The sequence below is a fragment of the Scylla paramamosain genome, chromosome 31 (assembly GCF_035594125.1).
Source record: "Scylla paramamosain isolate STU-SP2022 chromosome 31, ASM3559412v1, whole genome shotgun sequence".
In the NCBI taxonomy this organism is placed as follows: Eukaryota; Metazoa; Arthropoda; class Malacostraca; order Decapoda; family Portunidae; genus Scylla; species Scylla paramamosain.
In genome coordinates this window covers 3977501-3992500 of record NC_087181.1, presented here as the reverse complement: position 1 = coordinate 3992500, position 15000 = coordinate 3977501, and the positions used below count along the sequence as shown (strand labels likewise).

General features: G+C 41.1%; 1 protein-coding gene across 9 annotated transcripts in view; it reads left to right on the top strand.

Annotated features, from left to right (window-relative positions):
* The window catches only part of LOC135116394 (uncharacterized), a 243875-nt gene that overhangs the window by 180671 nt on the left and 48204 nt on the right, over nucleotides 1-15000 (top strand). For all 9 annotated transcript variants that reach the window (XR_010276288.1, XR_010276287.1, XR_010276290.1 and 6 more), the window contains one exon: nucleotides 946-999. Coding sequence is in view for 5 of the 9 variants with exons in the window: in XM_064033828.1 (XP_063889898.1) it covers nucleotides 946-999 (54 nt within the window). In the remaining 4 variants the exon portion in view is untranslated. The remainder of the gene's footprint in view (nucleotides 1-945; nucleotides 1000-15000) is intronic.

Below are 15000 nucleotides of genomic sequence, written 5' to 3'. Positions count from 1 at the left end.
CACACACACACACACACACACACGCACACGCACACACACACACACACACACACACACACACACACACACACACACACACACACACACACACACACCACACAGAACATTAATACAAATAGATGCGCTACAACAAAGCAACAGAGATTGGGATGCCTCATTCTTACAGAGCATTATAGTGAACATGTGAGGCAGAGATAAACACACAGACCGCAGACAGACAGATTGATTTACCAACACTTAGTAACATGTACTTGTTATAAGCAATTCTAAGTGACCATTACTTTCCCGTTCATTCCCATTCATTGAAGCATTTCAGTGTTGAGACGCAAAGGTAGTGTAAGTGTTGAGGCAGCGGTGGTAGTGGCCCCCTTCACCTCGCAGCGAGGCAGGAAGGGGAGGCGAGGGACACCAGCAGTGACTGGCCTGAAGGCGCCTTGCGTCCCGCCTCCTCTGTGCGACCCTCTCCCTTGATTGCCTTCATGCATCAATCGCAGCATGACTTGTGCTCCTCCTCTTCAGTCTCACTTAACTACCACCTTCATATTCTAGACACCGCTGAATGTTGGCAAGCTTTACATTTATTATTTTTGCTTCTTTTTATTTTCTTATTTGATCTTGTTATTATAGTGTAATGGTGTTTGTTCGTTTTATTTTGTTGCAGCTGTTGTGCATATTTAACATTCTCAGCGTTTGAAGTGTGTTCTGTTTTCAGTGTTGTTTTCCATGTATCCATGTGTTCTTGCTTGGAGGAATTTGACACGTTTTATTTATGACATTTCGTGTTTTTGTTCAGGTATTTATTCTTTCCTCTTTTGTTCATGTGTATGTTGTTAACTCATGCAGTAAAGGATTTCTGGTGGTTCTGTTTCTGATGCTTCATTTTTAGCTCTTTTTAGAATAGTGAAGCTGCATCACTTTTTTATGTGGATGTTTTGATATTTTCAGGAAAGGATGGCAGGTGGTGCCGCGGTGAACACTCCCAACACATGCAGGAGGAAAGTGAGTACCTGCTTCATTACATCATGTGCCCTCTATTTTGATCTCACTGTTAAACTTTTTTTTTTTATTCATGTCAACGGAAACCTGTCACTGTTGCCTGCCTTTCTCCTGTCAGCTTCCCACGAATCTGTGAAGGAAAGAAAGGATGTGCTTCCATGGTATCGTGTCAGTAGTGTTATCCATTGAAGGATTAGTTTAAACATTTTTTCCAATGCGTTGTTTTTGTCTCCCATTTTTCTGCCTTCCTAGGGTATATATATATGAAAGAAGACAGAATGTAAATTTAGTCTATAATGTTCATTGCAAACATCTTACAGGGAAAAAAAGTCCTTTGAGGATTGACCGAGAATCTTTTTTTTCAAAACTATAATTTTTGTATTCCAGTCTTCGTGTGCTTATTTTAATGTATGCATAGAGAAAAAAAGGATACGAAATCATATGTTTTCTATAATGGTGTCATCTTTTTGGTATAAATATTTACTTAGAGATTCAATTGAAACCTAACAATTAGCTGTCATTTTGCGTTCGTTTTATATATATATATATATATATATATATATATATATATATATATATATATATATATATATATATATATATATATATATATATATATATATATATATATATATATATATATATATATATATATATTTATTTATTTATTTATTTATTTTTTTATTTTTTTGTATGTACGAATATATGAGTGAAGAAAGGAAAAAAACTTTCCATAATAACAGGAATATTCATTTGAGGACGTTTTAGTTAACAAACATGAGATCTAATTTATATGTCTATTTATCCTTTACTGTTTTTTTTTACCGTTATGTAGATTAATAATATTTTGCACGTTATGATAAAGTGTCCTTGAAAAATATTACTGTAACACATTTCATTTAGTGTGAATTTGGATTTCACGTAAAAAAAAAAAAAAAAAAAACTTTCCTTCTATGGAGAAAAAGATATTTATATTTTCTTTGTTCAATTGGTATTGATATTATTTTTAACTCTGATTTCCCGGGAAGCGCCACCACCATGATATTTGTGACCTAACCTAAGGTAACTTTTTAGCGTCATAACCTTTGTTGCAGCTTTATTCAAGTAAAATCAAAGAGAGGAAAGCTTGTATAGTTCTGTGAAGTGTTCTTATTTGTCTCTGTGTGTGTTGATTGTCGCCTTGAAAAGTCAAGGTGACGTGGGCCTTGATGACTAGAGCCGGCCCACACTATTTGTCTCCCTTTTTTTAGAGGCTCGTCGTTGTAGATTTCTGAAAAATATTAGTTTTCCTCACGTTTTTATTTTCCTTGTCAGCGAATGAAAGATAATTCATGATTTTCTTAATCATTTAGTAACGTATTTAATATCTTTGGAGGGATCATTCCCGTAGCGGAGCGAGGGGGCTCTATTTTTGTTACCGCACATCTGTACACCCACACCCCACCCGCTCCCGCCTGGCCCTGGAGGGCACAACGATGATTTGGCCCAGGAGCACCTTTTTGATGTCCATCGTATATAAAAGTTTCGATTTTATTTTCGGAAACACTTCTTGGTAACTTTTGAAGGCGTATCTTTGTTATTTTATTTTATTTCTTCGTCAGACCTCACCTTTTTTTGCTGTATTTTGCATATTTCGATTTATCGGGCAATGTGGGCGAAGGTTTCTGCCTCGCAACTCGCACAACTATCGCCTCATCACTACAGATCGAGCTCGAGCGCACAAAATGCGCCAATTATTTGCCATAACTCACTTCATATACGGGAAAGGGTTGTGGGAAGAAGGTGTTGTGAGGAGTAAACATAGGATAAATTAGTTAAATCTAGAAAGGTAGCTAGCTCAGGGAAGGTGAGAAATAGCTTAAGTATTTACCACACAAAATGTAGCAGTATTTTGAATAAAATAGACTTGCTTAGAAGAATAGTGTGTGTAGAGAAATTTGATATCATTGCTTTAACTGAAACTTGGTTAGATATGTGAGGAAAAGTATTTAATCCAGAGGTCAAGATAGATGGTTATACATTGTTCTATAAAGATAGGGGAAAACAGGAGAGGAGGAGGCGTCGCGTTATACGTTAGGGACACATTACAGTGTTGTATTAACAGTAGATTTAAAACAGATAGGAAAGCAGTAGTAGTACAGCAATGTACCAGTCAGTAGTGGGAGTAGTGTACAGATCACCGACCAGTACAAAGGAAATTAACACCTCACTGTGGCAGGAAATAAATAGAGCAGAGCAGGTACAGTCAGGTATGTGTGGTAGGAGATTTTAATTTTAGGAATATCGACTGGAGTCTGATAGTGGGTAACAAGGAAGCAGAATTTTTTAAGGTAATTCAGGTTAATTTTTTAAATCAGGTAGTCGTAGAACCCACAAGGGGGAATAATATTCTAGATTTAATTCTTACTAACAGGGAGGAAGCAGTCACGTAGGTAGAGGTTGGAGGACAGCTAGGTAACATTGACCATAGGGAAATTAGGTACAATTTAAAATGGGAAGAAACTTTTAGAAGCAATAACACTAGTAAAATACTTGACTTTAGGAGAGCAGAAATTTGAGGAATTAAAAAGGTACCTCCAAGGAGTTGACTGGCAACGGATGCAGGGTGAGGTCAGGTCCGGGACGGAGTTGAGAGAGATAAGGCAAGATGTGAGAGGTGAGGTGAGGTGAGGTGTGAGGGTGTAGGACAAGAGGAGGTAAGATGTGTTCGGAAGGGGCGGAGGAGAGAGGGAGGGGGAGATGGGTGTGAGTATGGTGGAATGTCAGGTCATGCTGAAATGAGAGAGGTGAGGTCGAGGCGAGTAGATGAGCGAGTAGAGAGGATGGTAGGGGCCGAGATGAGGGGAATTAGGTGAAGTAAATGTAGATGAATTGTATAAATATTTCGTAGATAAAGTTCATACAGGTCAGTTAGCATATATCCCGTATAGGGCAATAAGATCACAGAAAAATTATCCTAAATGGATGACTGCTAGGTTAAAACATTATATAGGGTGGAAGAGAAGTATATATAAGACATTAAGGGCAGGTGAAGAAGTTTTAAGGTCACAATATAATGAATTAGTTAGAACAGTCACGAAGTTAACGAGGAAAGCTAAGGGCAATTTATGAATTAAGTGTAGCCAGCCATGTGAAGACGGACCCCCAAGGGATTTTATCACCGAATAGAGGACGAAGAATAAGGATACTATAGGTCCATTACAGGCAGCAGATGGGGAACTGGGTAGTTCTGGGGAGGAGATTAGTAAAATTCTGAATGAGTATTTTTCATCTGTCTTCACCCAGGAAAACATGCAGGATATGCCAGATAGTGAACAGATGTTTAGAGCAGATGAGAATGAGAAGCTGACAGATATTTCCATAAGTAGAGAGATAGTGGAACAGGAGATAGATAGGCTAAAAAAAGTTCAAGACACCAGGACCAGATGAAATATATCCCAGAGTACTTAAGGAATGCAAAGAGGTTATTAGTGAGCTGTTAGTCTCTGTCTTTAGGAAATCACTTGAGTCAGGTGAGGTACCAGTAATGTGGAAGCAGGCTAATGTAGTACCCATCTTTAAGAAAGGAGATAAAACTTTAGCGTCTAACTATAGATCTGTCAGCTTAAATTCAGTTATAGGTAAAATATTAGAGTTAATAAGGAGCGAGGAACATTAGCGGAACATTTAGACAAACATAACTTGATAAATTAATCACAGCATGGCTTCACGAAGGGGAAGTCTTGCATGACAAACTTGTTAAGTTTTTACAGTAAAGAGTACGAGGCAGTAGATAATGGTGATAGTTATAATATCTTGTATCTGGACTTTAGTAAAGCATTTGACAAGGTACCCCATGAAAGGCTCCTGAGAAAGGTTAGGGCACACGGGGATAGATGGGAAGGTGTTAGGCTGGATAGGGTCACGGCTTAGCGACAGGCGAGAAAGAGTTGTAATAAACGGCTCGAAATCCGAGTGATGTCATGTAATCAGTGGGGGTGCCCACAGGGATCAGTATTAGGCGACATTGTTATTTCTAATATATATCAATGCCTTGGTTAGTGGAATTAGTAGTGATGTTAGTAAATTTGCGGATGACACAAAGATAGATTAATTAGATCAGAAACGGGTGCCTTCGCCTTGCAGGCAGATTTAGGATGAAGGAATGGACGGACATATGGGCAAATGCAATTTAGTATCAATAAATGTAAAGTACTTAGCATAGGGTAGAGGAAACCCACACAGTAGGGTACACATTAAACGAACAATCTCTGGTAGTTACAGTGTACGAGAAAGATTTAGGAGTTATAGTTAGCTCTGAACTCCGTGTAGGAAAATAATGCATAGAGGCTAGAAACAGGATAAATAGGGGTACTAGGATTAATTTTTAGGAGTGTTAAAAAGTAGAAGGCCGGAAGTAATATTAATGATATTCTTGGCGCTGGTCAGACCTCATCTAGACTATGTTGTGCAATTCTGGTCTCCACATTACAGGAAAGATATAGGTGTATTAGAATCAGTACAGAGGAGAATGACAGAAAGGATACAGGGGATGAGGAGTATTCCTTACGAGGCGAGATTGAAGTCATTAAATTTACATTCTTTAGAGAGACGTAGGTTAAGAGGGGGACGTGATAGAAGTCTTTAAGTTCCCTTTCAATAGTCCAGGAGTCAAGCAATATCTTCATTCTTTTCATCCCTTTCATTGGTAAACTCTGGAATTCTCTGCCTGTTTCTGTTTTTTCCCCTTCCTGTGACTAGTTGTTTTAAGAGTATTGAGGCACTTCCAGAAACATATTTAGTTTTTATATTGACTTTTAATTTTTTATCTTTTTTTTTTTTTTGTCTGTATGTATGGAAGCGGTAACTGAAAAGATTTTTTTTTGTTCCTCTGTTTGCCATTCGCCAAGAAGATATGAGAGCGTGAGTATAAATAATGGCTATATGCAAATGTAAGAATACCATTTTATACTGACTCTAAATTAAACATGTATTGCATTGTTTACTCCAGTTTACTCAAGTTGAACCGTCCGATATCTTTTGCATCTAAATGATTTTTGTGTTCAGCTATTTGAATTTTTATTTCCAAATGCAGCTCCATGTTTTTGAGAAGCACAGAGGGTTGGAGAAAGACAAATCTTTCCTGAGTCTTAATAGGTGAATGTTAATAACAGTAGTAGTAGCAATAGTAGTAGTAGTAGTAGTAGTAGTAGTAGTAGTAGTAGTAGTAGTAGTAGTAGTAGTAGTAGTACTACTACTACTACTACTACTACTACTACTACTACTACTACTACTACTACTACTACTACTACTACTACTACTACTACTACTACTTGTAGTAGTAGTAGTAGTAGTACTACTACTACTACTACTACTACTACTACTACTACTACTACTACTGCTACTACTACTAGTACTACTACTACTAGTAGTAGTAGTAGTAGTAGTAGTAGTAGTTGTTGTTGTTGTTGTTGTTGTTGTTGTTGTTGTTGTTGTCGTTGTTGTTGTAGTAAAGAGCAGGATTATTATCTGGAGTGACACCAATTCAGTTTTTGTATAATTTGTATTTTCTTACTATTATTCCACACCTTGTCAATCCATGCAAGGAAAAAAAAGAAAAGCAAAAAAAGAAAACGTGTATTAAAAAAGTGAGAGGCAAGACCAGCAAGTGAAACACGCCCTGCCTTCTCCATAGACTTGACGTGTTTACTGCCGCGCTTCCTGCCTGATAATTATACAGTCTTACGCTGGAGGCGCTTAATGTGGTGCATTTGTATGAAAGAATTTACTTTTTGCCATGAATCTCTCTCTCTCTCTCTCTCTCTCTCTCTCTCTCTCTCTCTCTCTCTCTCTATCTCTCTCTCTCTCTCTCTCTCTCTCTCTCTCTCTCTCTCTCTCTCTCTCTCTCTCTCTCTCTCTCTCTCTCTCTCTCTCTCTCTCTCTCTCTCTCTCAGCTCGAATTATGATTTCACTGAGTGGTTTAAGAACATATTCACATGTTATTCATGAGCCATCACATCCAGCAGCAGGCAGGAGGAGGAGGAGGAGGAGGAGGAGGAGGATGAGGAGGAGGAGGAGGAGGAGGAGGAGGAGGAGGAGGAGGAGGAGGAGAAGGAGGAGGAGGAGGAAAGAACACAAAGGAATACAAAGGAATGCAACGGAAGACCAAACCTTGAGTTACTGACGAGGCTGTTTGGATAATTATTCTACATTAACTATTATTGGGAGATACAGGATAGTACAGAAGGTTCCTCCCCACCAATCTCTCTAGCAGAAGCTGACAAGATACAGGAATTGATACCACGTGGTATAGAAAAAACCACAGAGAACTTGAGAGAATAGTGAGGGAAAGAGTTGTGGTCTGTCTACTTTTGTTTGTGAGGGAGAGTGTAACTGCATGATAGTTTGTGTGATGTGGTGTGTGCGTAGCGCAGGTGAAGGCACAGTTTGGTTGTTGAGGGGTGGTGCAGAATCCTTGCGTTGCGCTTTCCAGGGAGGCGGCAGTCAATCAGGCCACAGCTTCGGTCACTGTGTTTGTCTACCTTTCCCTTTAGGGCTGGATACACAGGTTATCGCCTGCAACTTTGACCTCTAGTACTTAAAATCACAAAGTTGATCAATAACAGGAGAATGCGGACGAAGAAAATGAGGATTACAACATGTGATTACATAGGATAACCAAAACAAACACTCATACAGGTCTTTACATATCGCTTTGGAATTAATTTAGATTAACTACCCTTTAGTAAAGTAAGCTAGAGCAGTGTATGACTTCTGCCAAACCGACACGCCCTCGTGCTTGTGCTGGCGTGGGAAAACCATCGCGCTGTGTGGGAAAAACTGGCTGCGTTTTGATTGGAAAGAATGAAGTGAGATTCTATTATTATTCCTATGCAAAAAAAGGAGGAGGAGGAGGAGGAGGAGGAGGAGGAGGGTAATAACAGCATTAGTAAAAACATCCACTTCAAACACCCCTTTGTCTGTGCCTTTGGACGCACAAATTACCTCAGAATGTTACGTCATAATGAATAAGACAAGTGAAGAAGCTTACTTTCTTTTGAATACCGTCTTTTCGGAAATGTTGATTTTTTTTCTTTTTTGTGCAAAAGACAAAAAAAATAACAATTTTTAGTAGAGTGAAAAAAAATCTACAATTCACCCTAAGAAGGAGGAACAGAAAAATTACGAACTATACCACCACAACCACCACCACTACTACTACTACTACTACTACTACTACTACTACTACTACTACTACTACTACTACTACTACTACTACTACTACTACTACCACCACCACTACCACCACCACTACCACCACACTTCACTCTCAACTTCTCCCATTTTCAAGAATTCCTCTCTTTTCTTCCCTCGCTCCACCATCCTTCATCCTCTCTCCCTTACGTTCCATCCTTCCTTTCGCCGACATAATGCTTGCAACAGACGCCCCTCCTCTTCCTCCCTCTCCTCCTCCAGTCCCGTAGCATTAGCAGGGCCTTGTCTCCCCTTATAAGCAGGGATGCTTAGTGGAACATGTCGAAATAGCGTTGCCTAGCCGCCGCCGAGTATAGGAGTGTATTGAGGGTGCATTATCTCGGTACAGTGGCGGTGAGCGGGGAGATGGGTCGGTGAGTATGTTCAGGCGCAGATAGAGAAATGTGTTATTGGTCTGACGAATTGATTAACCCCTAAAGAACCGGGGACGTCGATCGACGTTTTGGGCTCAAAGGACCGGGGACGTCGATCGACGTCTCTTTGTAAATAACGCCAAATTATGCGTTTTTCCGCCCGATTTTCTAGCCAAGTGTATGGCAACACTGATTAAGACTAGGATGGGAAGGGTTGTCAGTTCCCCGCTAGCCTTCGTCATGGCTGGTCATCATGGAAGTGATTCCGCCTCGTCCGATTTGGTGCACTCGCCCCCCGCGCGTATTTACTTCCACTCCATCCATCCACTCTAGGCCCTCCACGTCAGCTAGGAGGCCTCTAAGTATAAGTGGCATTGAACAGGAGTTGTGCTGTAAATACTGTATTTTATAGTGTAAATACTCCCACACTCCACTGCAGGGCATAACCAGTCTGATATGGTCAGCTAGCCACACCACCAGGCACTCTTGCGAGCGGGGCGAGTGAAATACCGCAGTATATGGTGTCATAGATCCCGTTTTCTGCGTTACTAAGCCAGAGCCACCATCACTGATCGGACGCGCCCCCTCACTTTCACCGCAACACCACCCTCAATCAACTCGTCATATCTCCGTAACCATGGCACCTAGAAACTTCTGGTTGGTACCATTCAAAAGAGGAGGAGTTGATTGTGGGGTAAGTATTGTTTTCTTTCACTCGTTTATTGTAGGTTAGGCGTACTGAGCATGCAAAGATAAGCTATTTTGCACGTTTTTCCCCATATCCCCCGCCCTAGCGGGACTGATATACTTACCCCGCGCGGTCCTTTAGGGGTTAATGAATAGGTATCTGGTTGAACAGGTAGATTTACAGATAGAAGGCTGGATGCGTAAATGGGTAATAAATAGATTGACCGGCTGATAAATAGATTGATATATAGATGGACAGATGGATGGATAGATAGATTGATAGATACATGAATAAATGAATAGGTATATAAGTAGATATAAATATATATAGATGGGTAGATAGACAGTTCAGTAAGTAGAAAATAGATTAGATAAATAGACAGATAGACAGATAGACAGGGATAATAGTACGAGTACATAGGTGGGAAAATATGTTGATAAATTCCCGTTGATTGATAAGAAGGTGGAAGTATTAGATAGGGAGAGATGTACAGATAAAACATCGAAGAATGGGTAGGTAAGTGAAGAAACACAGGATGGTTGAAGAGCAATATACATAAACAAATAAGAAGAAAGTGGAAGTGTAAGCGATGAATCAGATAAAGAGAGAAATTAGCTTTATATTGATGGACAGAACATATAGAAATGCAACTGTAAATCATGGTAAACAAACTAAGATAAATAAAGGTATGTACTATGTTAGAAGGAAATGACATTAGAGAGTCAGCCAGCACATCAGACATTCAGAAAGCAGGACAGACAAAGACACATAGACACACTGACTGATGGGTGCATATGCCAAATGAAATAGTAAACAAACATTCATATATAGAATCATTACAAATAGAAAAATATCAGAAACTTTGAGGCAGACAGACTGAATTTCGCATAACGAAAATATTTGTATGTTCATGTTTGGTAACTTACACACGAGCATTGGATAAAAAAGAGAGATTTTACATATTAACCTAGAGAAACAAAGGAAAGCAAAACATTATAAAACAAAAAAGACACATAAAAAAAATGATTCCTCCTGTGAATCAAGTTGCAGACAGAGGCGCCCACACACACACACACACACACACACACACACACACACACACACACACACACACACACACACACACACACACACACACACACACACACACACACACACACACACACACACACACACTTTCCTGTCGCCAAAAAATACACACAATTATCCTGCTACTCTATGAATTACCTTACTAGAAATGAAAAATGCATAAATGTTATGAATTTTGTATATTGTTGTGTGGATCACTGGAACTGTGTTGAAACCATGGAGAGAGAGAGAGAGAGAGAGAGAGAGAGAGAGAGAGAGAGAGAGAGAGAGAGAGAGAGAGAGAGAGAGAGAGAGAGAGAGAGAGAGAGAGAGAGAGAGAGAGAGAGAGAGAGAGAGAGAAATTGGATGTCTTGCAACACAATACACATGCATATATATCGTGCACATTATTCTTCCTCTTTCTTTTTTCTTTCTTGCGACATTTGTAAAAAGCAAATGTTGAGATAGTGTGTGTGTGTGTGTGTGTGTGTGTGTGTGTGTGTGTGTGTGTGTGTGTGTGTGTGTGTGTGAAATGATAGACAAACGGACAGACAAACAGATATATTACAATGCACAAAATTGGACATAAGCTGGGGACAGAGACTCCCAACCAATCACACACCCACCCCACACAAGACAGACAGAAGGTCAAAGATATACTGATATACGTACTGACATACATTCTTCATCTCTTCGGTCAATATGAAGACGCTACACGAACTTACATATTGTACTGTGCGTCTCGAAGGAGTAACGCCGGGAGATGACAACGTCCGCCCTTTACTGCTCAGGGAAGCACAGGGACTGAGTGTGTTGCTGGCAGTTTGTTGCAGTTTTAGGATTCCCGAAGGCTGACGAAGAGTTTTAAAAGTAAGAATGTATTGGAGAGAGAGAGAGAGAGAGAGAGAGAGAGAGAGAGAGAGAGAGAGAGAGAGAGAGAGAGAGAGAGAGAGAGAGGACAAACATAAAATTGGAGAGACTGAAAAAGAAAGTTTAAAGTAAAAAAAAAAAAGCTTCAAACGTATAGACAAGTAAATGTATATACATGCTGACACACACACACACACACACGCACACACACACTTACACACGCACACAGACACACACATACAGGACATTGAGAGTCATAGCACCACACAAAAAAGACATACAAAAATGAAAAAAAGCCATAAAATAACAGAAAGAAGTGGAAAAAAACATTGAAAGACATAAGCCGGAGTGAACAAGTGACATCAGGAAGAGAATGTAATGTAATATTAGTAGGTGCCTGAAGTTACTCGGAGAATGACATCATACTTAAAGGAGAGTGAGGAAAGAAAATAGCATGCTTTAACTTGGAAAAAAAAAAAACTACGGTAATGAACAAGGAAAATACGAGGAAATAAACCACTAAAGTGGGAAAATGTGTAGCAGATTGAAAGAAAAAAACATGAAATTAAGTGCTAAAAATGGGTGGTGTCTACGTAGAGAGAGAGAGAGAGAGAGAGAGAGAGAGAGAGAGAGAGAGAGAGAGAGAGAGAGAGAGAGAGAGAGAGAGAGAGAGAGAGAGAGAGAATGTGTCTTTTCTGTCACAATTTTTTACGACATTTCATTGGCGCTGAAGAACACAGACAATGAAAAAGTAAATATGACGGTTCCTTCTTTCATATTTATTTCTTATGACATTTTATGAGACAAGACTGTACTTCGGTATTCTTATGTTACATTGTTATTTTGTCTTTTTATTTATTTGTGTTCTTCTGCTTATTACTTATATCTATTACAAATACTTTTACTATCCTTTGTTATCTAACATTACATTGTTAGTTTGTGTTGTTTCTTCATTGTACACATTGTTACACGTGAGTATGAGTTTTTTTTTTTTTTTTTTTTTGTAAGAGGGAAAAAAAGTCATTTCGGATTTTATCTGTGGAAAGAAAACGTGTGTGGGATTTTTCTGAGGAACATTATTCGTGTGTTGAGAGAGGAGAGTCTTTAAACTTCATTAAATGCTCTCTCTCTCTCTCTCTCTCTCTCTCTCTCTCTCTCTCTCTCTCTCTCTCTCTCTCTCTCTCTCTCTCTCTCTCTCTCTCTCTCTCTCTCTCTCTCTCTCTCTCTCTCTCTCTCTCTCTCTCTCTCTCTCTCTCTCTCTCTCTCTCTCTCTTTACTTAACATTGGAACCTTGCACAGTTTAAGTGGATGAGGAGAGAAAATAGAGATACAGATGAATGGATGGATAGATAGATAGGTAGATAGATAAAAGTTAGATAGACAGATATGTAGATAGATAGACAGATAGATAGAAGGTCATATTTGCCTTGATATCGCCGTGTAATAAGCCCCGAGGAATTTATCCTTCATAGAACGTTAATTGATTTATAGGCGGAAGGCGAAGCAAGGCAGCACATGTGAAAGGTAATGCAGGATAAGATAATGTGATATGACTGCCATTTAGCGTCCTTGTGTGTGAGGTCCACAAGGCCAGAGTGAAGGGGGAGGGCACATATCAACTTATTGTAACCTTCGTAACTCTACTGACTGGATTACATTCACGGGAGTTAGTCATTATTACATACGAGTACATACATGTTGCGACAGTAAGAAAAGTATGCCTGTGCCGTTTTTTTTTTTTTTTTTCCTTTTTCCTCTCTTTATTAACATTGGTGTTCTATTGGGGTAAAAAACGATCATGCATTGGTGCGAGAAAGGATGAAAAATTAAAGAAAAGGAAAGGACTGAGTATATATATATATATATATATAGAGAGAGAGAGAGAGAGAGAGAGAGAGAGAGAGAGAGAGAGAGAGAGAGAGAGAGAGAGAGAGAGAGATGCACCCCCTCCCCCCACACACACACACACACACACACACACACACACACACACACACACACAAACACAGTTCTGACCTCACACGGGCAGGACGTGTGACCCTTGGCGCTCTCGGGCAGCCTCGGCCAGCTTGTTGGCCTTCCCCTGCCCCTAGTGATAGCGACCTTAGTTTTTTTTTTTTTTTTTTTTCTGTTTTCAACTCTTAGCTTTTAGTTTTAGGCTCGCCCTGGTGGAATTCCTGTACTTGTGAACACATTTAGCGAGTGAGTGGTGACACATAAAGAACAATGTGTGCTCCAGTGCAAACGTACGAACGCAACTACCTCCTACGTCGCAGGCGAGGATCAGGTTACCCGCCGCCCAACGTGATAAAGTGCCTTAAGACCCTGAAACTATTTCGGAACCCGCGGGTCGAGGGGAGGGAAACAAGTGCGTCCCATCAAGGTTGTGACCTCAAGTGCCAGAGTTGACCGCAGGGTGGGAAAGAAGGAATACAGGCACATTGAAGTACCTCGGATTTGGTACAGTTTACCCCTCCCTCCTCTTATTCAATGCAACATCTTTAGCCAACAAGATGGACGAATTAATCGTGACGGTGAGTTCTACTTGTGCAGACATTGTGGCGGTTACTGAGGCGTGGCAGATTGTTCCTGAGGTGTGCTCAATGCAGGACTACCAGCTCTACCATCACCTGAGGTCTGGACGCAGGGGGGGGAGGAGTGGCCGTTTTCTGCCGCTCTACCCTTAGCCCCTCACACCTCCCTGTCGATATTCCGGCCGGTGTAGAGGCCCTGTGGGTAAGAGTCACGCCCCCCTGCCATCCCAGCAACACGGCCTCCATCATCGTGTGCGTCGTGTACCACCCCTCACGAGCCACCCACAGCACAGTTACTCACCGCTCACCATCATCGGACACTGCTGATGCTCCCTGAGGGTGAAGTATCCTGCCGCCAAACTGGTCATCTGTGGGGACTTTAACAGATTAGATATCAACGATATCCTACACCAGCTACACCTCACCCAGGTCGTGGACTTCCCCACCCACCAGCAAGCCATCCTCGACCTTATACTGACAGACTTGGGCCAGCAGTACTCGCCCCCCAAACCGCTGCCTCCCATGGGACGGAGCACCCACCTCTCCATACTGTGGACACCCACACCCACCACCTCGACCCCCCGGTCAGCTGTCACCAGGACCCACCGCCCCCATGCCTGACTCAGGCCATGAGGGAGTTTGGGCAGTGGGTGACACAACACCCGTGGACCGAGGTGCTGGATGTGGAGGACGTCCACTTAAAATGGCAGAATTACGTCGCCACCACCACAGAAGCCTTCCACCGCTACTTCCCAGCCAAGAGCGTCACAACGCACCCGTCTGATGCTCCCTGGATGACACCCCGCATCAAAAGATTCATGCGTCAGCAGACCTGGGCGTTCCACTCCTGCCCGGTCCTTTACAGGAAACTAAGAAACAGAGTGATCAGGGAGATTAAGGCTGCAAAGGCAAACTATTACCCAGACAAGATACACCACCCCAAGCCTGACCAACAACAGACAGTGGTACGCTAAGATCAAAGCTTTGTGTGGCCTACAAAAGCACACTTCATCTCTTCCTTGCACCTCACACCTTCCTGCTAATCTCGCGGCTCAGGAGATGAACGATCACTTTGCTGCTATCTGTCAAACCTTTCCTCCCCCTCCACACCACTCTGCTCTCCTGCCTATCTTCCGGCCCCCTCTCATCCCCCCAGTGTCCAGGCGGTGGATGTTTTTAAGAGAATACTCAAATTCAAACCAAGATCCACCACACCCACTGACCTTCCTATAAAAAT